At 38.9% G+C, this 24,657-nt stretch overlaps 1 protein-coding gene across 2 annotated transcripts in view; it reads right to left on the reverse strand.

Moving 5' to 3' along the window:
* fibcd1b (fibrinogen C domain containing 1b) overlaps positions 1 to 24,444 on the reverse strand; it is a 162,337-nt gene extending 137,893 nt beyond the window's left edge. For both annotated transcript variants that reach the window (XM_007548923.2, XM_016669901.1), the window contains exon 1: positions 23,394 to 24,444. In XM_007548923.2, the coding sequence (XP_007548985.1) occupies positions 23,394 to 23,465 (72 nt within the window). In that variant the 5' untranslated portion in view covers positions 23,466 to 24,444. The remainder of the gene's footprint in view (positions 1 to 23,393) is intronic.
* Between the last annotated feature and the right edge of the window lie 213 nt (positions 24,445 to 24,657).

Below are 24,657 nucleotides of genomic sequence, written 5' to 3' on the forward strand. Positions count from 1 at the left end.
TGATCAGTCCACTATCTTTGCTTCAAAAATTGACGTTTAGATGAACTGTTACTGTACAGCTGGTACTTTGCTATTGCCACATTTTTAAACACAGGAGCCATATTGGGTTTTGAGATAAGCATGATGAGAAAACTCTGTTCCTGCTTGACATTTTGACTCCACTGAACCTTCCTATTGATTCTTCCAGCTTGGAAGTTAGAAATTTATATTTCAAGCATGAGGTGCGAAAAGGTAATAGTCATTTTTGTCTCTCTTTTTTTCCTGCTATTGTTTTAAATGTCTTGACTCTATGGCAGCACTAAAAGCATCACTTTAGTCTCGAGATATGCAAAGCTAGTAGAAAGATACACCCAAAGACTTCCAAGTATGATTGAATAACACTTAAGGGCAAGACACTTTATGTGAGCATGAAATATTAAGTATAACAAAAAGTATAGCAAAATTAGCCTTAATCTATTTCAATCAAATACAGTTTTAAGTGAACCCGGTGCAAGTTAAAGCCAGCACTACATATTTGTGCAGTTCATAACCCATCCCAATACAGCCAGGCAATCGCTGTCATATATGCCAAACACATCACATTCAAACAAACAAAAAAAATACTATATCATCATTTCCTTGCTGGTGGCTGACTGACAGGCTACTGACCTGAGAGTGGACAATGTCAGCAGAGGTCGGCACATGAAAATCCAAGACCCCCTGTCCAAATCCCGTCATCATCGCCTCATCCTGTTCCCATACATCCTCTCCCGTTTGACCAAGCCATCAAACTACCATAAAGACTTTCTCTCTTCATCTTTACCGCATTTGTAATAAATCAATGTCAGCAGTGGGCGCTATTGAAATACTGCGAGTCTGATTGGGGCCTGCCTATGCATTGCTATGGGCAGGAACCTATGTTCTACACCCAATAGAATGTCTATTATTTATTCTTCTTATGTCACCCTTAATTGCAGCCCTAAACGCTGCATCCACCCTGACAAAGGTGGTATCAAAACGTACAGCTTACTCCCATGAAGTGTGCTATTGTTTTTAGTGGCATTCTGAGTTAAAATGATGACATAAATTGCGAAAAACAACAAAATCCCATACAAGTCAATGGAGGCTCCACTGTCTCCATCTCTCCCACACACACACTTGAAGCTGGAGTCGTTGATTACGATGGTAACGGGGCCGAAAAGGGGCCCAGACAGAGGCAGAGAGAAGGAGAGGAGAAGCCTTTCACAACAGAGCTGTGACACAGGTCTCACAATGCATTGTGGGAAATATGAATATTTCCTGAAACTATTTGCATTTTGCTTACATAAATTTATTATTTCTCATAATTTTTCAGTGTGAATTAAAATCCTTAGTATGAAGGTTGAACATTTTCTAGAAAAAAATAACTATCCACTGTATTTTTTTTTATTTCGCACCGTGAGTAAGAACCACATGTGCGAAGTTTATAGTCGTCAGTCTCTGACTGAATTTTGTTGTACATGAGGCTTAACCATTGCTCTCTTTTGGTGAACCACATCAGCCATAGCATATTCATTTTTCAGAAAAACATAACTGCACAATTCATATTGAGTAGTACTTATTGTAAGTCAAGTAGTATTTCAATAGAGCAGAAGAAATCTTATGTTTTTTGAACAACAATTAGGATCTTGGCTAATTTTAGCTTATACACTAATTTTAAGATATTGAAAAGAGTAAGTCCATGTTACTCAACATACTTGTGACTCTCCACATGCTATTGAGTACATTGTAGCTTACTTTAGCACTGATGCTAATTTTTAGCATCAAAACGCTCGGTTCAACCGACGGGCACACCTTAGCAGGCCCCGATTAATTTTCTAGTTGATTTCTTATGTTAGCATGTTACAGAAGCCTGCCACATTCAATTCCCTAAGCGAGGGAGGCGGCAGGGAAATTAAAGTAACTTTAAAATGAGGAGAAGATTAAAGACCCGTGCTACATGAATGAGATTGCTGCTGCTGATCATTTTTCCAGGTTTATCTACCATTGACACAATTTCTGATTCTGCCCCTGCTTCTGTTGCAAATCCTCCAAATCCTGAACAATATTTGGCAAATGAAATCTCTCATATTCTTTTTTTAATGTCTTCATAACTGATCAGTAGGATTTACAAAAAAAAGTGGCAGTCAAATGGTTAAGACATCGTGCTGACCAGAATACCACTCATCGATTCACTGATCTGATTATTTTGACCTTCTGAGATTTTAACAAATTGCCATTCTTCTCCCAGAACTATACTTAATGTTAAAAATATTTTTTTTTTTCCAGACTTCCCACTGTGAACTCTCATTACCATTATTACTGGGAGCAGAGGCGACGTCATAATTTCCAGCTGGTTAACTCAGCTAGAAAAGTAAGACACCCCACTTAACAACAGAACTCTCTGCAATTTTTCCAGCTGAAGTTAATATTGTAGATTGAATTCTCAGCTCTGTCTGAAAGAACACTAGAAATAAATCATGAGTTGAACCTGCTCTATGAACACAACATCATGTCAGTCTAACAGAACATACAGGATTAAGGCTCTAATTTAAAAACCATAGAACAAAAATATCCAGTTTTTTTTACACAGCAGGACAACCATTCATGTGACCTTATCTTCATGGGAAGACCTGTTGGTGTCCTAATGATGCACACATACACAATGAATGGTAGATTTTTTTTAATTATTATTTTTTATGGTTCACTTTGGGTACATGAAAACATTCCTAAATTCATTTTATTCTTAGTCTATCCTTGTTTTGGCCAGAAAATATTTATAAGGCTTCTAAAAGTTTAAATTATTTTGTATTTGCGCTTTCCCCATTCTTATTTCATGCTCTGTGGGTTCTGGTTTTCACTTTCTTAAAAAAAAAAAACATTTTCAGTTCAAGTTAAATCATACATGATGGTTCGGCCTATTTCACCTACTTTTGTTTAAAAGCCGATTCCAGAGTTAAGCGAGCTTGCTTCTTGACGCCAGTGATTCCGAGGACCAATGTGAACTCATTGTTAAAACATCCATGTGCCACGCTGGTCACTGAAAGCGGTGTGTACCCGAAAGATGGATGAAATATAACAACTTTCTTCCACTGCAAACAAGTGGAGTAGAAAGAACCAATCTTGGTGCCAACTCACAGACTTTGAGTTATGTTGCTGCAAACTAAGTGAGGATTTGTCAGGACTGTCAGATCATTAAGGCAAAAAGAACTCAAGCAAATGTTGTAAAATGACAAACATTTTATCCACATTTAAAGGTAAAACAGACTGTCAGATAAAATTACTCAGTGCGCATGGTGTTAAATCAATGAAAAATAAACATTGCAACTAGAAACAGAGGAATGCTCAAACTGACACTCAAATAAGTATATGTCACTTTACAGATTTGCAGTTTTTGCCTTATGGTTACACTGAAATGTTTCAAATACCTGCCAAATGTCATTTTGCATTGCTGTGGTGCAATTCTGACCATAAGTCATACTTATTGCTGAACAATCTACTTTAGGATTTGGTCCTTTCATTTATGCTTTAAAAGAAGCTTAATGGGTTATACATGTCAATGTAACATCCACATGACAGGCAGGACTCAAGGATTCCCACCAGACGGTTGCCCAAAGTATCACACCGACTTAGTCTGCTTACTTTCTTTTCGCAGCGCACTCTGGTGTCATGTATTCTTCAAGCAAGCAGCACACATCCACCAGACTGTTTAATAGTACTGTGATGTATACATGTATTTTTTATCATGACCACCATTAACGTCTTCACCAAAATGACCTATAGTAGGTTGGATCTGTTGGATCAATGAACCTTGACAGCCTACATCATCAGTTTACCACAGTTGCTTCCCTTGACCACTTTTGATAGATATGGACCAGGGATGGACTTTAACAAAAATATCCCCAGATAAATATGATGTTTACATTGATGTACATTGATATTACAATGGCAAACTATTATAAAAATAAAATCTGAGACATCTTGTATAATTCCTTATACGCTACTCATCTGAAATAAAAATGTTATTTGATCAAACTGGAATGTAAAGAGAAAGCTTTTCATTCATTTTCCACAGACACTGCCAAAGACATGAAAAATGTACTATTTATGTTTTACTTTGATATTCCCTACATTTATTCATGCTACCAACTATATGGGCATAAATACTGATACAAATTACTGTGCAGACATTCAGCTGCAATCATGCATACATTTTATGTCAATGCTAATAAAATAGTATAGGACATGCCTAATTGAAGCCATCGTTTGTGCACCAGGTCCATTTCAAAACATTTTCAATCACAGGCTGTAATACAGATGTGCACAAATTTCACATCTGCTTTCAGACTCTGCTTCTCTCCCTGTTTGACGAGCGTCACTCGTGCTGCGTATGAACCGTTTCAAAAATGGGGATGTTTCAGAACTGATCAAAGCTACTGTCCTCACCCTCCCAAAAAAGGCTCGCACGGGTGCACTTCTTCCATGAGTCGCCATTCATAAAGATAGAAGCGGTGAGTATAAACCATGTGTGAAGTGACAACCTGAGAGGAATTCAGAGATGAGATAGAGGGGGAAATCGTGCTACAGAGAGGAATTTATTGGTTGGTTAACATTAAAGCATAGTAACATCCCTCTGAGCAAATATTCAATCTGTCCAATTAACAGACTAGCCCTGATACTGACTACTGCAGACCTGGAACACCCTATATTAGAGATGGTTTAGATGATGCTCTGCCCCTTTTGTCTAACCAGCACAATCTGGCCCTTTGCTAAGATCACTGAAAACAACTTATGTGTTACAATTTATCCCACTTATAACATACTGAATTTGAAGAAAAAAAAAAATAGTTCAATCACGGCATTACACATTCTACTTACAAATATTGATAAAGAGATAATCAAATGATATCTCTGATCAATAATGAACATCTGTCTGTCACATTACTTTGCCAGCCCTCAAGGAAGCCAGAGAACAGAGAAGGGCCACAATGGAAACTCTGTGGAAAGGAGAAACCGACTGCTGAAGGTAAGATGTTCCCTGGAGCAGTTTTTTTCACTTTACAGCTCTGTTTTTGTGACTGCTAGAATAGAAATGTTCATACGCCTTTCAGCTAGGCCTAACTTGTAAGTTTTTAAAAATTGCACAAAAGCACACAATCCTTCACCTTGCAGGCAGTGAGACTGATGCATGAATAATTTGGTGTAATCATGTCCCAGATTTTTGCATCTCTAGAAAGGTACACAGTTTCTGTTAAAGGGAAGAAGACGAATCAAATGCATTACAAAAATAAGCTACCTCTCTGCAGAAATGGCAAAAGTTTAGAGACATCCTCTGAAACAAGGCTCAAGACTACACGTTTTTTTCTTTACTTCCACTTTAAATCCTACTTGAAGCACCTCTGAGTGTGATGCTTTTTTAAAAAAGAAAATGACCTAGAAATGTTAAATTGTCTCTTCTCTTAGATATAGTAACTCCTGCTGTGAGAGCCAGCCAATGGGGGTTCCTTCTTTTGCCTGCAACAATCATTTTTTTCTACATTTTCAGACCAATTCGGAGCTTGAATCATTTAAGGAGAAGGGTTCTGGAATAACAAGATGCTGTGGGAGTGAGGCCTAAAACCCTCATTTATTCAAATGTGCCACTTCCCCTCAGCGCATCTGAATAATGGCACACAATCTGCCAGATTGAATTTTTGATGATGAATAAATAATAGATGTCAGTAGATATGTCTGTTAATATATTAGCCATGAGTTTGTCATGACTGTTTAATAGGTTGGCAGCAATAAATACATCTCAGCATCTCATGCTGCCTCCATATCCGTCTATCTAGTTTGGAATCTATTTTATGCATCGAGTCTTTTTTTTCCCCTTTTTTACAATTTCCCATTAAAACTAATGTTGCATTTTATGCTTTTCATCTGACATCTTTTAAGTCATTTTTTCCTCGTTCTGCTGATCAATCAGTCACATCAGTCAAGTGAAAACATCAGATGGAACCATGTCATAAAGCAGAAATGGTGCTTTGTTGTTAGGTACTACTTCTCAGTTGACTGCTTTTTTTTGGTTGTTTTTTGGGCAGCAGGTTAGGATGTTAAGATGGATGAACAATCTATGACAAATCTGTCGAGATTTGATTAGGGAAATCAAACATCCCTGTGGAAATCATTTGATTTATTTATTACACTCATAGTTACAATAAATATTTCTTGATGTTCTTAACTTAATGTTCCAGACAGTTTTCAGAAAGCGAGCGTTACACTCAAACGTGGAACTGACTAAGCTATGAGCGCTTATGCTCGACTCTCTGAAGTAGCCAGAAGAAATGAACACTGATCAGTGCATGTATTCAAGTCACAATCATTTAAGTGACTTGAGTCACTTTAGTTGCTCTCCCCGCAAAAAAAAAAAAAAAAAAAAAAAAAAGTGTGGTCGCTATGGATTAGGAGAGTGATAATGTGCTGGTTTGTAAACTCTACACAAAAGAGAAAAAGAAAAAGAAAACTGCAAAAAGAGAATAAATTGATTTCTCACAAACAAATCAATATTGTTTTTATTTTCTTGTGGTCTCAGAGATGAAGTATCCAGATGGGAAAACGACACGTCTACCAAAACTTTCTATCCTGAATACAGAAAAATATGTGCTCTGCATATGGCACCACACTTTGACTTACGGTTGGTTTGTTGCTGCAGCATGTATCATCAGTGTAAGTGAGGTCAGTGAACGAAATCATCTGAGTCAGCACTGTTTCAGAGGACAAAGTTACCCGAGTGAAGTCGCCAGATTGCATCTGAAGACGCAATGTCAAATCTTTATCTACAGCCTGTGAGTGCATCTATGTGGCCAAACAGTTTAATTAAATGTAACTAAAAAATACTTCCCAGATATTCAAAAGGGAGCCTGAAGATACTTGGGTCAGTTGCTAAAATACTTAGCTTCGTGGATGGAGATGCTGTGGGTGCGAAGGATCTCTAGAATCAGCCAGGATTGCCAACGAATTGGAAGAGGCCTCTGACTGATGCTGTCTAAGTGTCATGACTGTCATGACATGCTGACCGTTCAACATCTGATAAGCAGAGACAATATTACACAGTAAGATGTACAGATGACACCACCAATAGTTGACAAGCAATGCTTATCCACCTCATGTGCTTTTGCCGCTCCTCTTAAAAGCTCTGACCGGATGGTTAGAAAGCTGGGCAGAGAGATGTTGGAGTTGGGGATGTGATCTTTGCCCATTGTGATCGATAAAGAGATAGTTTGAACTTCCTCTTTAAGAAGCATTATTAGCTGAATTAATCAATATGAGGGTCACACTGCCTTTATGATGTAGCCGCTTCAAGCATTTAACATGCTGAAGGGAGCGAATCTTCATCAGTGCAGACAGAGTGTCTGCACAGGTTAGCAATAGATAAAGCAACATTATGATTTTAACATTAAGTCCAACTTTTGAGTGTGGGATTTTCATGGAGGAAGCAGAAAACAGAGTTGCAACTCTCATGCCACTGAATTTGACTGGTAATATAAAACAAACAAAAACAAAGAAACTAAAGTGGCTGTTAGGATTAGCTGGAGACCAAATTTTGTACACAAGATTGAGATTGTATTCTTACAATTTGGTGGGAGAGTCAGTGTGATAAGTAACATTTAGAAAAGATGTACTCCACCATATGGGCATAACCTACTCAATCTATTAAGGTATGAAATGGGGTGCGGTCCCTAATGATGTCACTAAGTTGGGTCAAAAACGTCCTCAGTAGGAGTACATTGCAATTCACTTTCCTTTAGGAAAGGGTCATTTTGGCTCAGATTGGAACCAATGCTTTGACTTTGCATAAACTAAAAGAAGGACAGTTGGGAAGCAGAGCAGCTCAATCACACGGGGTTTGGCAGTTAAACACAAAGAGCCCCTCTGCAGTAGAGGAACATATGCCACACATTAGCGTCACTTTTTTAAAGTCAGCTGAGGCTTGCTGCCAGGCATTCTCCATATTCCAGCAGTTTTCACTGGGATAGTATTTTTAATTGGTTTATGTTGAGCTCAGACTTCATCATCTTTCTCCCTCATGTCACATTATATTTTATGGCTCTAAGAACTGATGGTCAGAGGACAGTGAATGCTTGATTAATCTTCTTTGTTTGTCATAAGTTATGGACTAGGCTTTAGAGATGCAATCGATTCCCACTATTCATATTTCAATCTGCATTTTTTTAGATGCAAAGTGCCTTACAAAAGGAAACTGCATGATGTATGGGTCACTTATTATTATTATTTTTTTTACATTCGTTTCCCAAGCGTTTATAAATCAAAGTGCCAAAGGAACAAACAGAAAATGTCACCCTGTTTCATCCTGTGGAAAGTACTGTCTCTTAACAGCAATTTCACCAAAGCCACGTCTCTATTTGACAAAGGCTGTGGCTTTACATGAACAGGGGTCTTTAACTGTTGATTGAAATCAGCAGAAGGAAATTGGACACTTCTCACTGCAGATGTGCAGATAGAGTTCCATCTGTAAATGGAATGGGCTTGGCTAGTTGTCCATCAAGACGACAAAGTGCTGCGTGCGCACACGCGTGCACACGCAATCTCGCTCTCCTATCCCTCCTTCCAACATTCCACCTCCTCTCCGGATCGCTTTTTTGCTTCGATCTGCACACTTCTTGTCTGTGTCTAACAGCTGATGTATAATACATTTCTGTACCCTTTTAAACTGGATAACAGCAAATCGGAAAACTGGGATTTTAAAATGTTCTATATATATAGACTTTTTGGCACTAGGGGCATTTATTCAACAATAGGCTCATAGGAAAGGGACAGAGAGAAGGAGGAAAGACATACAGCAAAGGAGCCGAGGACGGGAGTCGAACTGGTGATGGCGGCTTCGAGGCCTGTAGCCTCAGTACGCAGGGCACCAACTCCAACCACTGCACCATGTGACGCCCCATGGTGACATGGGTTTGAGCAATTATTTTGAAGAGCTGTGTTTTATCATTTTTGTGCTCTCTAACGCTGTCAAAACACTCAAATATTTGCAATTTAAATGACTGTAGTTGCCTCCTACTCTACAATATTATTCAGAATTAAACATTTCCACATGAGATGCTTAATTTTCTTACTGCTGTATCCATTGAATGTTTTAATGGTTTGTATAAAGAATGCTTGCAAATAACGTTAGTCAGAATAAAATTAGTTCCAGTTTATGAATTAATAACGACCACTCATTTAGTGTTGCAATGTGGCTTCCATCCAGAAGAGGGTGCCGCTCGTCATCATTAAGCAGAGCCAGTTGTAAGAAAAATAAACATGGCAGAGGGATCTTGGAAAGTGAAACAGTCTGAACAGAGTCCGGTGTGGGAAGGAAAAAGGATTTTCTGTGATTCAATTTTGAAGTATAAACACCTGACGAGCTCCCCGAGTTTCAAATAGCGCTCATTCAGTCATGTTACTTGGCAGAGCAGAGCCAACTTCTCAACCAAACATGACTGATCTGCAACAAAGATATTACTTGTTACATAGAAAAACTGTACTATGACTGAAAAAGACTTCATGGAGCCAAGTTTTAGCATTCCTTGAATAGCAACAACAATAAACATTTTTGAATCAAATTCTAAAATCTTAAAATCCTTGCATGAGTACCGGGCGCACCTTTAACCAAGAGACTGTAAACTAATTAATAATTAACGTAAATTTCTTCTTCAACATGTATTTTTGTGAATAATTAGGAGCCTGAAACCTTGAGAGATTAACATTGTATGAAACATTCTGTGAAATGGGATCATCCTTCCTGAAATGAAGAGGTGGTTTAAGCCCTACAAGCTGCAAAACAGACTTGCTACTACATCATCTTTATGTATATTTTCTGGGAGAAATAAATGGGAAATAATTTCATCTTTTTTTTTTCCTTAGACATGACTGTCATTTCTATAATCCAATTGTTTAAGGATTTCTGGGTTACAAATGCACTAAATTTGTGGAGAAAATGGCAGCATCCTGAGGACTGAAAACATAAGTGGCTCAACAGAAGAAGGAGCAATGTCTGACCTCGTCATGTCAAACCTTCCCTTTCTTTGTTTTCACTTAACCAGTAAAAAGGAAACAAGAACAGCAGTGGTCCTAATGAAGTCTGAGAGGCCTGGAGGGTATTACTTGATAACTCCTTGTGCTGTTCCTCAAAAGCCAGGTGAAGAAAGTAAAAATCTTAACTCTCAAATAAATTCTGTTCCATTTATCTTTTAGTCTTACTTAGAATTAAAATACTTGGAGAAATATTTTGCTTGCCAGCTGCCATTTCTTGGGAAATAATGGAACATGGTCTATTGAGTCTACTGATCTTGAGTAAAAATGACCCAGAACTGCTTATATAGCACCACTATCAACGTCTCCATCTGATATGGCACAGGCTCCACTTACTATTCAGGGGGAAAAAATGATCAATTTAAAGACTACATTCTGATAGGATATCTGTACTTAACTACAAGAACAGAGGAAATGAAATGGGTTCTCTTTCAGCATAAAGATCTAGTTTGCAGCTCAATATGAATGACAGCAAAAAGCTGCAAGCTTACAGGTGTTGCAAAGACTTGCATTGTGATAAAGCAAAACGATATGTTCGGCTCAAATGGAAATATGTAATACAGGTTTCACAAGAACAAAACTGGATAAGATTAAAGAAACAATTTGAGATGAAGATTTTGCAACACATTTCTACATTTTAAACATCCTTTGAATCAAAAATAACCCAGCCCAGGTTCTAATTGGCTAACCAGTTCTTAGCCAATCAGAACTGGCTAAGAACTAATTGCCAGTTAGAATTCTTAGAATTAGAGCTGAGATGGAATTAGAATTTGGGAAAAGGTGATCCTTTGGGAACGTCAGTTTTCATAAATATTTATTTTTAATTGAAAACTATGTTTTATAATGTCTCTGTATCCAGGTTAGGTCTGAGAATTTTCTCAGTTTCATAATTTAGCACGACTGCATGTTGATAAAAAGGTGACAACTTTCAGGTCATAAGGCGTTAGCTAGCTGAACAAAGCTGCCAGTGTTAAAAACTAACTTGTTCATCACTCTGTCAATGTAATTTGTCTTCAAGGGTACTCAAAATGTAGCAAACTAAACAATTTAGAAGTGTTTGGTCTTCATCGTTGATAAAAGAAAAGTGTACTGTAAGCCAGCCTGAAGGGCAGCCTTGTTTTGCTACTGTGAGAAGAAGATCTAGCTGCTGGCATTGTTCTCTTATATTCTCTCTTCTGATTCATAAATTCCTCTCTCTCCTGCTTTACAGCCTAAAATAAGCCCTTTACAACCAACTAGCCTCAACCCTAGCTCATTACACAATCCATAATTACAAATTGCTTTGATAAGTCACTTGATTTTATGTTGCACAGTATACTATGCACATATATGAGCTGAAAGAGAATTAGGGCAGGTATTCCTTTCGCACATGCACAAGCTAGAAATAACATTTTCCATGAACCCCCAAAGGTTTCAGACTGGCTTACAGCTATATACATGTGGTCTCAGTCAACAAAACAGGTCAACTCAAGAACTACATACTTTCTTATATTAAAAAGAAATCATGGCCACTGTACAGCCTTTTGCAAGACAGACTTTGATGTCTTATTTAGTGGCGGGACTCGATTAGCATTTTTAATCAAGTTAATTGCAGGGTGCGTAATTAATTACTTGTGAGTTATTATGTTTAATAGAAAACTACATATAGACAAAATAAGCAACATTTTCAATTCAAAAACCATTTTTCTCTGCCAACTAGTTGAATAAATAGACATATAACCTCATCAACAAATATATTTTTTGGTTTGTAATCTATTATTTATGTTATTCACCCATCAGATTGCTGCATATTGCTATGATAGACCATTCAACATCAAGCATTTCAGGAATCCTTGGTCATTCTTCTTTCAAACTGTGAATGCTGACATTAGCACTGGGGGGGCAAATGTGCTTGCAGCAACATATTTTGGATTCAGATGTTATTTTAGGGTCGAGTAGCTTCAGTGAGAGGCTAACGCCTTTTTGCACAACGTGCACACGACAAGAGTCAACAGCAAAATTGAAACCCTAGTGCGCGAAGACAAGTAGTTTTGTCATCCATCTCAGTTTGCAGATGTTGCTAGTGACTTTCAGACGTATCAAAATCAGAGTTTTCACCAGAAACTTTGTAAGAAAAAGCGCTAAACTGTTAAAAATTTAAATGCCCTAAAGTCTACGTAATGAATCAATCAAAATTAGCACATCAGTAGAGCTCCATTAAAAGGTGATACCAAGACGCTAAAGGTGGGAATCTGATAAATCCCAAAAACAGCAAGGATTGGAAGAGCAAGCAATACACAAAGTCAACTGGTGTGATGAAATGCAACAACAGGGAAAGGATAATAAACAAGGGAAGCATATAAGTATACACAGAGGACAACTGAGATGCACAAAGTATAAAGGTAACAAGACAAGCCACAAACACTAAGATATGCACAACCACAATCTACCAACTGAATGAATGAAATAACCAAAATCATAATGAGACTCGTTGCAGATGTTGCTTTTCTGAATGCTGGTAAGCAATAATGTGGTGAGTACAGAAAACTGGAGGGCATTTAAGTTCACCCTTTCCTTTGCAAGCACACCGTCTACTCAACGCTGATCTGAGACCTTCAGTGATTCATGCCCACATCCTCCAGTCTTCTCAGCTTTGCCTTGGTTTTTTCCTTTATTTCCCCAAACTGGTTCAAATCTGTATTTTCAAAACCGTTCGGCTTTCACCGAGCCCTCTCCCTTTCTTGTCGTCGTCCTTCGTTGCCTCTGCTGCTTCTTTCAAGGCCTTCCAGCCACCTTGCAGTGTAAGACATCTGATATTGAAATGTTCAGTTCCTTCATGTCAGCGACAGACACGGGAAGGAAGAAAATGAGAAAAAGACATTGAAAGAGTGCGTGGGTCAGATAACAAAGGCAGATAGAGGATGAGCGAGGCCACAAGCGCAGTGGACAGCTGCTGTCATGTATAACCTTCAGACTGGAGCCGTGTAAAGTCACAGGACCGCAGCATAGTCATGTTACACAAAATGGATCTCTCTGCATAACAGTCCTACACAAAAGAGCATGCTGCTCCATTAAGGTGCTAAATGACTTTCTATGAAAAAGCTTACTTATGTAACAACTTGACAGTAATGGCTCATTACTGCAATGCTCCACCAACACACAGACTCCTCTCACATGTTCATAGCTTCATTTCTAACAACAGGCCCACTCTTCTGTTAACCATCACACTATTCACTAAAGATAAAACAACAGATCTCACCTATGACTGTGGTTCTGTGCTGTGTGTGTGAAGGAAGCTGGCAATGAAAAGATAAACTGAATAAAAACAAGATGCAATTAAAACTGTTTTTGAGAAGGCATTCCCGAAAGAGAATAGGCAACACAAGGTAATGTAAAGGCTTTGAAATTGATTATAGTGCACGCTAATTGCAATGCCAATTAAAGTCAGTTTTGATATGCAACAAAAGCCCCAAAGAAAAATCAGTAACAAGATCAGAATGTTTTTTTTTTTTCTTCCATCCTTGATAAGCATAAAAGAAGCACTAACTACCAACATCATGAACTGGCTCGGTTAAACGTTCAAAAAAAAAAAAAAAAAAACAGGGAGATGAAACTGCAGGAAAAAATTACTTGCAAATTCGTTGGCACACCTCTGTTAATTATAGAAAAACCCATAATGGTCACTGAAACAACCTGAACCTGAGAGAAATAAGTGAAACTTTGCTGGAAAAAATAACCAATTGAAATTAGACAATCATTTTAAAAATGTAAACCAGTAAAACAAACCTGGACAAAAATAATAGTACCCTTAGAAAAAAATGAAAGTAATTTGACAATTGGGACATGTTAAACTAAGGTTCATCTTCTAAATAGCAAGATATTTGTCCTCAAAATTCAGTTTTTTAAAAGGGTGACAAGGAGTCAATGTGCTGTTTGGTAACATGGTGACAATGAGCATGGAACACAGGAAGTGAAGGAGAACTGTCCCGGGACATCGGAAAAAAATAGATTACAGACAAGCATGTTAAAGGTAATGCCTATAAGACCATCTCCAAGCAACTTAATGCTTGAAGACTATACTTGTACATATTATTTTGAAGTTTAATATCCACTGGACTTTAGTCAAAATCCCTGGCTGTGGCTGCAGGGAGGATATTTGACATCAAATTGAAGAAAAATATAATACAAATGGTAAACAAAGAGCCCAGGACAACCTCCAATCAAATATAGTCCCAGCAGTAGAAATAATGTAAAGCTTCATGATTTATTCCAAATATAATAATAATAATAATATACACTGTGTGATAAGCTACATAACTTAGAATCCTTTATTTTGTGGTCTGAGCAGTCTGTCCTGCTGGTTTTACAAAAAAAATTAATTTGTAGACAAGATGTAATGCAATATGATGCAATAAAATCATATTGTATCTGCTGGGAATGTATACAGCCGAACTGCATAATGCTTGCACATATGCGAGGGCATCATTAATGAGATTTTGCACCAATCCAAGCTGCTGATAAAATGATGTCTTTAGCCTCGGCAAGGCCTTCATTCTGCTCTCACTGCAGCAGGACAGCAGCAGGAAAAAAAAAAAAAAAAGATTTAAGGGACTAAACAGCTGAAGTGCTGCAGAAAACATCTGGCATATTATTAAGAGAAAAAAATAAATAAAGTGGAACCTTGGAGTGATTTAAATCCTACATCAAGTGAGAATGACAACTATTTTACTTTGAAGGAAAGCTCTCTTGAAACTCTATAAAATGTTTTCTGGAAACTAAATTTGAACAGTTTTTTCATAGCTTATGGAATGCCACTTAGACCACATAAAATATTTACTTTGAAGCTTGAAGGATTTACACAATTGTAGTCGTCAGACCTTGAAAATGAGACTTTTAAAAGCATAGAACTATTTCAAGGATATGAACCATAATACTTTAGTCAGTGATTTTTATAACAATTTACATTGAAATAAAAGATAACTATGTTATTGATAAAGCAGCATCAGGCTACTATGTCCCCCCAAAATAGTTAAGGATTCATCTTTTATCCTTGTTTTTTTTAATCATCTCTACCAAGTAAACAGTTTTTTCTTTGGGTTGTTGCTCATGGTTTCTCTCCTCCACTATCTCTGTCTCAGTGTCATCCTGCTTTTTCCTGCACACTCAGATGGTTCTGGTTCAATAACTTCTTTCTCTAAATGCTTTGTTGTTTTCCTCTCAAGGGATTAGTCACCTTTCACAGCTGTGTTGATCACCTTAGTTTTTCTCTTAGTATTTTCTCTCTTTACAGGTCATTTTCTCACTGTAGTAATAACGTTAGCCACTTTTTAGTCAGAGCAATTATCATAGGCATGAAATTAGTGTCGTCTCTTACATTGTTTCCTTGCTGTTCATTTGATGTAGAGGGTCAATAAATTACGAAATGTGGTTATAAGACACATTGATAAGTGCAATGAAGAGTCATAATGATGGAGTGGTGTTTCAAATGTGCATTGCTGCAAAAGTGCTAGGTTCAGCTTAAATGTGTTAATGACAAGATTGTATTAATAAAGATTAGTATGATGAAAAAATTGCTTAGCTTGTTTGTCAAAGGAAAATGTGATGATCAATATCTTCTGTCTAAAAGCTTGATTTTATAAGAAAAACTAAGCGTTTCCTGACCAATTATTAACCCTTGTGTTGTCTTGCGGGTCAAAAGTGGCCCACTACCATGTTTAGCTGTAGAAAAACAGCTTAAACTTTTTTTTATAAACTTTTTGAATACATTTACTCCTTGGTGATAATCAGATATTTTGATCCACCTGCACTCGTCAACTTACACGATAACTGAAGCGTTAAGTTTAGTTGTGCCAATCGAAAACACACAGCCCACGAGTATACATAAATATATACACATGCAGAAAATACAAACACTAACGCTTATAACGCTGTGTGCTCTTCTTTTTTTTCCAGAACATTTGCCAGTTTCTTGTCGTAGGCTTTGACTGGGCATGAAAGTCCACACACACACACACACACACACACACACACACACACAAATGAAAAGTGAGAAGGACAAAAGAACGAAGCCCTCGTAAAGGTTGAAAATGTCCTATCATACGTTTTCTTGGTGCCACCCGGCACCGGGCAGGGAAGACTGATGCTGAGGTTGTTAAAGGCTGCACTGCTGCCATGGCATGACCCCTCCCCCCCAAAGGGAAATCACAGACTCAGTGAACCAGTCTCTTTGCTCTGTTTTTGCTACAGTCCACATCCTCTTTCACCTCTGGCCGGATCACCAAGTGCATTAGTTTGACAAGGGCACCCTAAAAAAACAAAACAAAAAAAAAACAGATTGCAGACATCTAATACACACACCGCGCCGTGACAACCTTCCAGTGTTAAAAATCCTTCCTCGCAAACAGAAGCATATGAAATGTGCTTGTACAAAACTAAATGTCATATCATTACTCTACAAGTCAGAGGAGTGTTCTAATTATGATTATTATAGTTGTACAATTAATCAAAATCATAACATAAAGGTAGCAATTTTCACTTTGCACGCGTCATCTTATTAACTGTAATTTTCAGAAGGCTTTTTAACAAGCTGTGGCAAGTGACGGCTTAAGCTGGCGTCTTTTGATTCCATAAACTGGAAGGGTAGTTAAAAAAAAAAGGTACTTATGTACAATTAATGTCCATCTTTTCTGATCTCGGCTGTCGTTTGCTGACTCTGCATGCATGTTCTTAATTAACTCATCCATTAAGAGCAATAAAATCACTTTCTTTTCCCAAAATTGACCTTGTTTTGATAGCCATTAATTCTTGAAGGAGCTTTAAAAGCATTGGTGCCCTGCAAAAGAATTCATACCTCTAATTTTTTCGGATTTTGTCATGATAAAGTAACACATTTATATGTATTCCAATAGGATTACATCACATCAACACAAAGTAGTACATAATTATGAATTTCTGTTTTTGCATTAGTTCAACATTTTTTAACAAGAACAAATCAGAAAAGGGAGGAGTGCATTCATACCTCCTAAACCACCCACCCAAAATGATTGTGACCCCTTCATGGCTTGTGGCAAACTTGGGCTTTCAACAATGGATTTTTGGGCGATATGACAGTAAAAAGGTTCACCTCAAACGCCTGCAACACATTTTACATTTACAGTTGTTGTAAAGTCATTTAACTTCCACTGCAAAATTATTCCTCATTGGGGTCAACATGTGGCAAGAGTTTAGGATATGGACACATTTTCAAGGCATCATACAAGCTTCCATAATAAGGAATAGGAAGATAAACAGGTGGAGACACAGAGATAGAGAGACAGATGGATAGATGGCAGATATAGTGAGCAGTTTTTTGGTCGGCCATGCCAGCCTCTGATACGTTTGTCAAATGTGACTAAGTGACAGCTGCTGAGCAGAACTGTCAGGGTTTTTCTTTTTTCTGTCTTACACAAAGGCTTTAAATCGGAACAGTCAAAGGATTCTGGGCTCTCAAGCGATTTGTTATTTCACTCTTGAGCTCTGTTGTCTTAAGCAGATTTTACATTCATTTGCCACAATATGTCAAACTCTTCAGTCAAACCTAAAAATCAGCCGACATTTACTCATAGCTTGGTTCTGTTAGTCTGTAGTCTTATCAATAAACCTTAAGGCTCTTGCGAACCTTCTCATATTTAAATTGTGCTGCAGATTATAAAGCTCAATACTATTGGTGCATGTCACCCACCAATAGTATTTGTTTGGTGTTGCAATTACTTGCACTTGCTTCCAAGAAAACACGACCAGTGGTTTAAAGGACACTGCATTAATTGGTTTAAAGTCAAAGAAATCTGGCTGCGTTATGATGTTTTTGGTTAAAAATGTGCTTCAACCCTTAAGAGGTTTTTCAAATCCAGATTCTAGGGAGTAGAAGGCATTTTGACTTGTGTGATGACAGCATGTCTTGAGTACTCTGCATTTGAAGGCTCAAGAGTTGATGCCCTACTGCAATTAATTCGTCTTTGTTTCCCTTTTCCTCCACTGCCAGCCTTTAGACACCGTTAAAATGCATTTAGCCCATAGAACTCGTTGACTAATGTGTTAAAAGGATTGAGTTTTGGCTTAAAATACACAGCTTTACAGCAGTAATCCATCATGTTGACAGTTGACACTAAAGACCTCCCTCTGTGATGATTTGTGATGGCAAAGGTCCCAACAAAACGGCACTTTATGACACCGTCGAAGTGCGAATGGTCTGTGCCACCACATGTGGGTGTGTGTTTAACTGAGTTACTGCAGACAGATAAATCCTGGCAGGGACATCCGACCCTGATATCATTTCTAATTGGGTCGCTGCAGAGTCTCGTTCTGATACACTTGCAATAGCAAAGGGTTGTGTGCTTATAATAGCTTTGTTTCCCATCTTCCGGAGGTAAATCTTTCATTTTACGGAGCCAGACGTTTTTTTTTTTGTTTTTTTTGTTTTTTTTTCTATTCTCAGCCCTGCAAAGAAGTGTAAAAAGAATCCTCTTTCGTCACTACTGTGAAAAATGTAGAAATGGCCATTTAAAATTTGAGAAAAAAAATTGTTTTTTTTAGCAAAAATCACCAGTCTTTAAATTAAGGTCTCTAGGAATCCCTATAATGTAACATTTTTATGTAAGGATTTTTTTGTTTGTTTGTTTTTTTATTTACATTTTTTAAAAATCTACTCTGTTGTACAGAAATGAAAACACATGATTAGGTCAGATGAGACTAAAGGTCCACCTCATCTGTCCTCTCATTTGAGAAAATATACTCACATTTGAACTTTAGTAAAAGAATAGTCAGAATAAAGTGACACATGTTAAGGGAAAATTTTAACTACCCCAAAATTTGCATATTATTGCAGAACTATGATCCTAAATGGTCAATCAGTAAACCACTGATACAGATCAGTTCGTCCTGTCACATCACACCAGATGATCGGGTGAGATCACAAGTCTTGTGTGCTTTCAGATCAGGCAGCAGGGGTTGCAGAACAAATGGGGCATGTCTTACACCTTGGAGCATTGCAGATTTCCCCTCACGAACGGTTCTGATGCAGCCAGCCTGTTCAAATATACTTCATGCTTTTAAACACAAGCAAACCTGTTGCACGTCATTCACAGCATGCTATCAGATTCTGCTGATCAACATCGTTCCAGTATACAGACAGACACTGAAGGATGGTATGATACTCCCCTCTGTGTGCACCCACACTCTGTGCAGCAGCAGCATCAGCAGCCGTCTTTGCATTGTGCGTCACACTTGCTCTACAATCGTCTTGTAGCCTATTAGCCTGTATTCTCAAGAACCAGGGTATTTTTTTTTTCTTAGGAAAAGATAGCATAAATTACTGAGGGATCAAACTACTTTGCTGTTAATGTTATTGTATAATGTTGGTGTTTGCATGTAGCCGTTTTATCATGCAAATGCCTGATCACCAGTCTGCAGACCGATTTTCCTCTGGGGGCAAATGAAACGATCCCTCTCTCCATCCATCCATCTACTACTTACATCCATCAGTGGTGGGTGGACTTCAGCCTCTTAGTTCATGTCAGGACTTTTCAGCTGATTGTGTGTGCATGGTAATGATGTGTAGCTCATGGAATGAAAGCAAGATTTCAATTTGGCTACTGTTATGAATGCAAACACAAAGTCATAGTGGAAATAGACAATCGTGACTTCTCTAGCAATGGTTCAATTTGACTCGCCTCGACCTTCTAGAACGTTTTCAGAGAAGACCAGGTTCTGTTTCACTGGCAAAGACAGTTGCAGAAATATTGACAGAAGGGGCAAAAAAAATTGTGCCACAGGTGATTTTTTATTTTTTCCACTCAATGTATTGAAATTAAACAGTTATTTTTCTCTTTTGAAAATCTGAGATTATATCACCACCATCCCAGGGGAATATGAAAACTTTTCAAATGTCTTCAACAGGGGTGCCAATAAATGTGGTCGGCTAAGCATTTGGTGGTTTTCCAACATATTGATCTATTGATTACTTTGATCTGTTCGTGTTGGTTCAGGCTTCTACCAGGGAAGCTTGGACAGCGTAAACCCACAAATTTTGTGTTTTCTGAGTTTTCTGAGTGGCCAAGGCACAGCTGCCATCTGTGTTTTGCTTTTTTTCTTCTCTCTACAGAGTCCTTTCACTGCTCTGGAAACTTTGGTGATCTCAGAGAGATATTGATTGCCTCCAGTCCGAGAGGGGCAACCCCACTGGGCTTCACTGCCTTCTCAGTTATACTGGCTGTGTGTCTGAAAGCACAGGCCATGTTCGGTAAATAGGAGAAATCACACAGATAAACATGGTGTAGAGCCATATACACTGCGTGTGAAACAAATTAAACTGTTCAAGCCATCAACTCCCATGCTGGTGTCTTTATAGAGGAGCCCTAGTAAATAAATACAAAACAGCAACCCATCATCCAGCGTTGTAGTATAATCGCACAGTTCATCTTTTAGTGGTGCAATGGAAGCAAACGCAAACCTCGTTTCTTTTTCCATCAATAATGCTTAATATGGATGTTTTGCCCTGGAGTTCACTTATAATACATTAAGGTAAGAGCATATAGGAAAATCCATGTTAGGTTTCATACAGTAAATTAGATTTCAAGGCTGATTGTATTTAAATCTCAATACTACTACATCTGCTGTCCTCCGCTTACAAAACACAAAACTGAGGCCTTGCACATTCATGATGTGCAGCCTGACGTGGCAAAAAAAAATCTTGCCACATTCAGTCATCTCACCTCTAAGAGATCTCCACTGCCTGACCACTCCCCACTCCTTCTGAAATGACTTGTCAGAAGCACGAGCGTAGAGATAAAGATTTGGTGTAAGAACTCAAGATTACAGAGACGGCGAGGGGATCACACACGTACATGTTTGCAGTGAGAAAGAGTTTTGCGTGCGGCTGTGTGTGATGGCAAAATAACGGCAGGGGAAGAAAGACAGATTGATGTGGGGAGGAGGAGAGGAATGGAGGGGAGCATTGTGAGCTTCTCATCTCATCCTACGTCCCTCCTGATGCCGTCTGCCGCAGCGAGCATTAAGCTTATGGAAGGTATTTGTTGTCTTGTCATTCTCTAACCTTCCCCGCAAGCATCAATGAGTTATTCAGATCCCCCCCCCATCCCCCCAGCTCCCACAACTAAACACAGAAAGCAAAATTGCACATTACTCATCACATATTATTTTCCATTCATTATGTCTTCAGCCTAGGTTTGTATTCACGTTTCTTTTGTTTTTAGATGGGCTGTTTGTAGGAAATAAAAAGGGGTTGCATGAACGTCTGACAACTGTGAGGTTTGACAAACGAAGCCTAACTGATTTTAGTAATCACGACTCCTCTGCTTGGCTATGATCCATATGCTCCCACCACAGCACCAATGCATAACCAGTTCATCATGGCTTAACCCCTCAACAGTCAAAAATTGGACTCCCAGCCATAAGGAAACCCACCATATGGAAGCATTACAAGATCATAACATTCTTCGCTCTGGAAGTTGATACAGAGTGAAGACTGAAAGTTAGCTATTTTTGGTAAATTTCTATCATTTAACACCTTTAGAGTTAGGATAAGGGTTTGTATTTGTTAAGGAACATCTACAGAAATTGTGGTGTAGCACTGCTCGCTGAGCAAATCATAAATTTGCTAAAACAGATGCTACAAACATCCTAAAATGTAAAATTCATAATTTTCTCACTTTTAAAGTAGCAATATCCTGTTTTACTACAAATCCCATCTCTTTTCCCCCCAATATAAATACTAACCACTCTGACTAAGTGGTCCAGAATACTATCTTTTTGTAGTTCCTAAAAAAGAAGTCAAAAATATTAAAAATTGTAGTCTGCTAATCAGAGCTTTCCAAGAAAGGTGCATCTCTACTGCAAACATTTTGAGATCTACGGGTGCCAGTATGTTAAAAACAACATCATGGAAGAGTTATTTTAGAAATTCGATTCAAAAACTGATTCTCATACATGTTCAGGACACACACAGTGATGTAACCCATTATTTGTCCATTTGTTCTCTACCATACCATTTACTTCCACTCAACTTTCCATTAAAGTCCTTAAGCGCTAGCTTCTTTAGCCATAGCCTTTCAGTAGCTAATCCTCCTAGTGTGTCAAAACAGCAGTCCCACTGTTTGTGTGTAGAGGTTAGCAGGCTATCAAATTTCTGTATTAAAATATTTTAAATTGATCTTGAGTAAATTTCATGCATTCTATGTAATAACATTTTAGGTTGTCATTCAAGTTAACGGCAATATTTCACAGGATCTACTTGAATAGTTAACAGTGGTGACAGTTCAACACACCTTGGGGCCCCCCTGCTGGTCTATGCGCTGAAAGCAGCAGCGTAGTTTGCTTGTGCCTCAGGCTGGCTCAGCCTAGAGGACATGTGCCATTGGCAGGTTTCCCCTCACGGGATAGGAGCTTTACATGTTTTGAGATCTGATTTAGCTTTGGCACCGAAAATGGTCCCAAAACCTTGAAAATGTCTTCTTCCCTTCTTTCTCCATATCATGCAATAACAATTAAAAGTTCATTTTGAAACTCGGAAGGGTGTAGCAAATGATCTCCTCCTTTTAATGCATGCATCAAGCATAACAACCTGTCCTCATTCTAATTAGGGGAGGACAAATAGGCTCACGGTGTTTTTGCTGCCCTGGGTTGGCAGAGGCGGCGGGCTCTAATAGTGCCCCGCTCTAATAGTGCCCCGAAATCCGATTCCGCGCTCCAAGGGAGCTCCTCTCCCTTATGGGCTGTCAATAACCCTCCACTGACCTTGTGAAAACACATTGACTATTCCCCAAAGTGAGCTTGCCTGACTGTAACACAACGCACGTCCGCTTCTGTCTCAATTCATCCGAGCGGGGAGTCAGCCTAAACGGCTCAGGAGGGGTGTTCAAATCAAGAAGGCGTCCGTATGCCAAGTTTCGGAGGATTTCCAGACATCAACGTACATGCGTACAGCCCTGAGCTCTACATGAAGATGAAGTATGCCGAAGACGCAGCCAAGATGCGCAAACAGTTATCGCCCACAGTGATGATGATTTTTTTTTACTACTTCCAAAATGTACCAGTTTCTATGTAAACGTTAACATTCCCGCTAAACGGGATTTATTGATTGCATGATAATGCGGGAGGCTTTAGACAGTGTGACAAGAGCAGAAGCTCATCTGCAGCCATGTCCTGTAACAACGTCTCCACGGTGCAGAGATTCGCCCGTGAGGCAAATCCACCACCAAATCCAGCGTGGTAACATTGCACCAAGCAGATGCACCACTCCTCGGAAACAGGGCACAGGGAGGCGCAAACACAGATACATTCATACATACCTGGTTTTTATGCCGAGTTCCATCTTCGAGTTCAGAAGAGCTATTCATGATTCCCCATCGGTCATTTACCATCCCACGGAGAAGGTGCGCATCAGATCCGTCTTTCCTCTTTCCGGGCGTCAGAGAATAAACCCACTTTATTTTATTATTATTTTTTCTTTCACATTAATATGTACCTGTCAAAGTCAATACCTGGTATTCAAGCCTACTCCATGGGAAAAAGGGGAGAAAAAAATGAAGAAAATACTAATAAGGATTGTAAGTTCTTCAGCCGCAAATTGCGCACCAAAATGAGATTTAAATTCCTCCCCGGAGTTTCCTCAGCGTCCGTTCATAATTCCATCTCAATAGGGTAACACACGTGTTTTATTTGAAGGCTGCAGTCATTTTTTTTTCCTTTCACTTGCTTCCCATATGCATCAAGATTGCGAAGAAAATAAACCAAGAAACCTACAAATGATCCCAAGAGTAGGAGCACAGTATCTTTTTTTTTCTCTACTCCAATATATATATATATATATATATGTTTTGTCCGTCCACTTCGTAAGAGGAGAGTTGAGAAGGTTGACCAAGTTGGAGTGCGTTTATTTTAAGTGAATTTGGATGAAGTCGTAAAGCAGCCGTGTCCTCTTTCCCCCCCCCTTCTCCTACTTGTTTACGCGTCGGAAAAGGTTTTATGCCAAACCCGCTGGTGGATAGAGCCTCCCGTAGCCCATTTGCGCCAGTTGGATCACAGAGAAGCCTTTGACAAGACGGGTGTGAGGAGGGGAGATTAGAGTGCTCCTCTCCGCCAGTGAGCCGAGCGGGGCGCTCCGTTCCTCTCCGGCTGTCAGTTAGCGGCTCCCTTCCGTATGCGCGGCGCGCTCCAAGGCTGCGTCTTCTTCCCTTGTACCGCCCTGCCCTCGATTGCTGTACCACTGACTCACCGCCTTCTCTTCCACTCCACACCGCACCGATCCGCACCGTGGACCCTCCTATTCCACCGCAGCAGCAAGATCATGAGAAATCTATGCGTAAAGTGTAAACTGACCACCACGGACAGCGATTAAAAAAAAAAAAAAAGTTGCTTGTTTGGATTTCTGTCGAGATTCGGACTTTGTTAGGTGGGTGAGCTGTCACCGTAGCCCACAATTTGAAACGTCTGCCTCTAAAAGCGGGAGGGTTTAATGGAGCCCTCATGGGGGGGGATACTAAAACACAAGTCTGCCTAAATTATCTCACACTACCACTTTAAACCATTCCCATTTCCCTATGCAAGTGCATC

Source organism: Poecilia formosa, unplaced genomic scaffold, assembly GCF_000485575.1.
Source record: "Poecilia formosa unplaced genomic scaffold, Poecilia_formosa-5.1.2 Scaffold28, whole genome shotgun sequence".
In the NCBI taxonomy this organism is placed as follows: Eukaryota; Metazoa; Chordata; class Actinopteri; order Cyprinodontiformes; family Poeciliidae; genus Poecilia; species Poecilia formosa.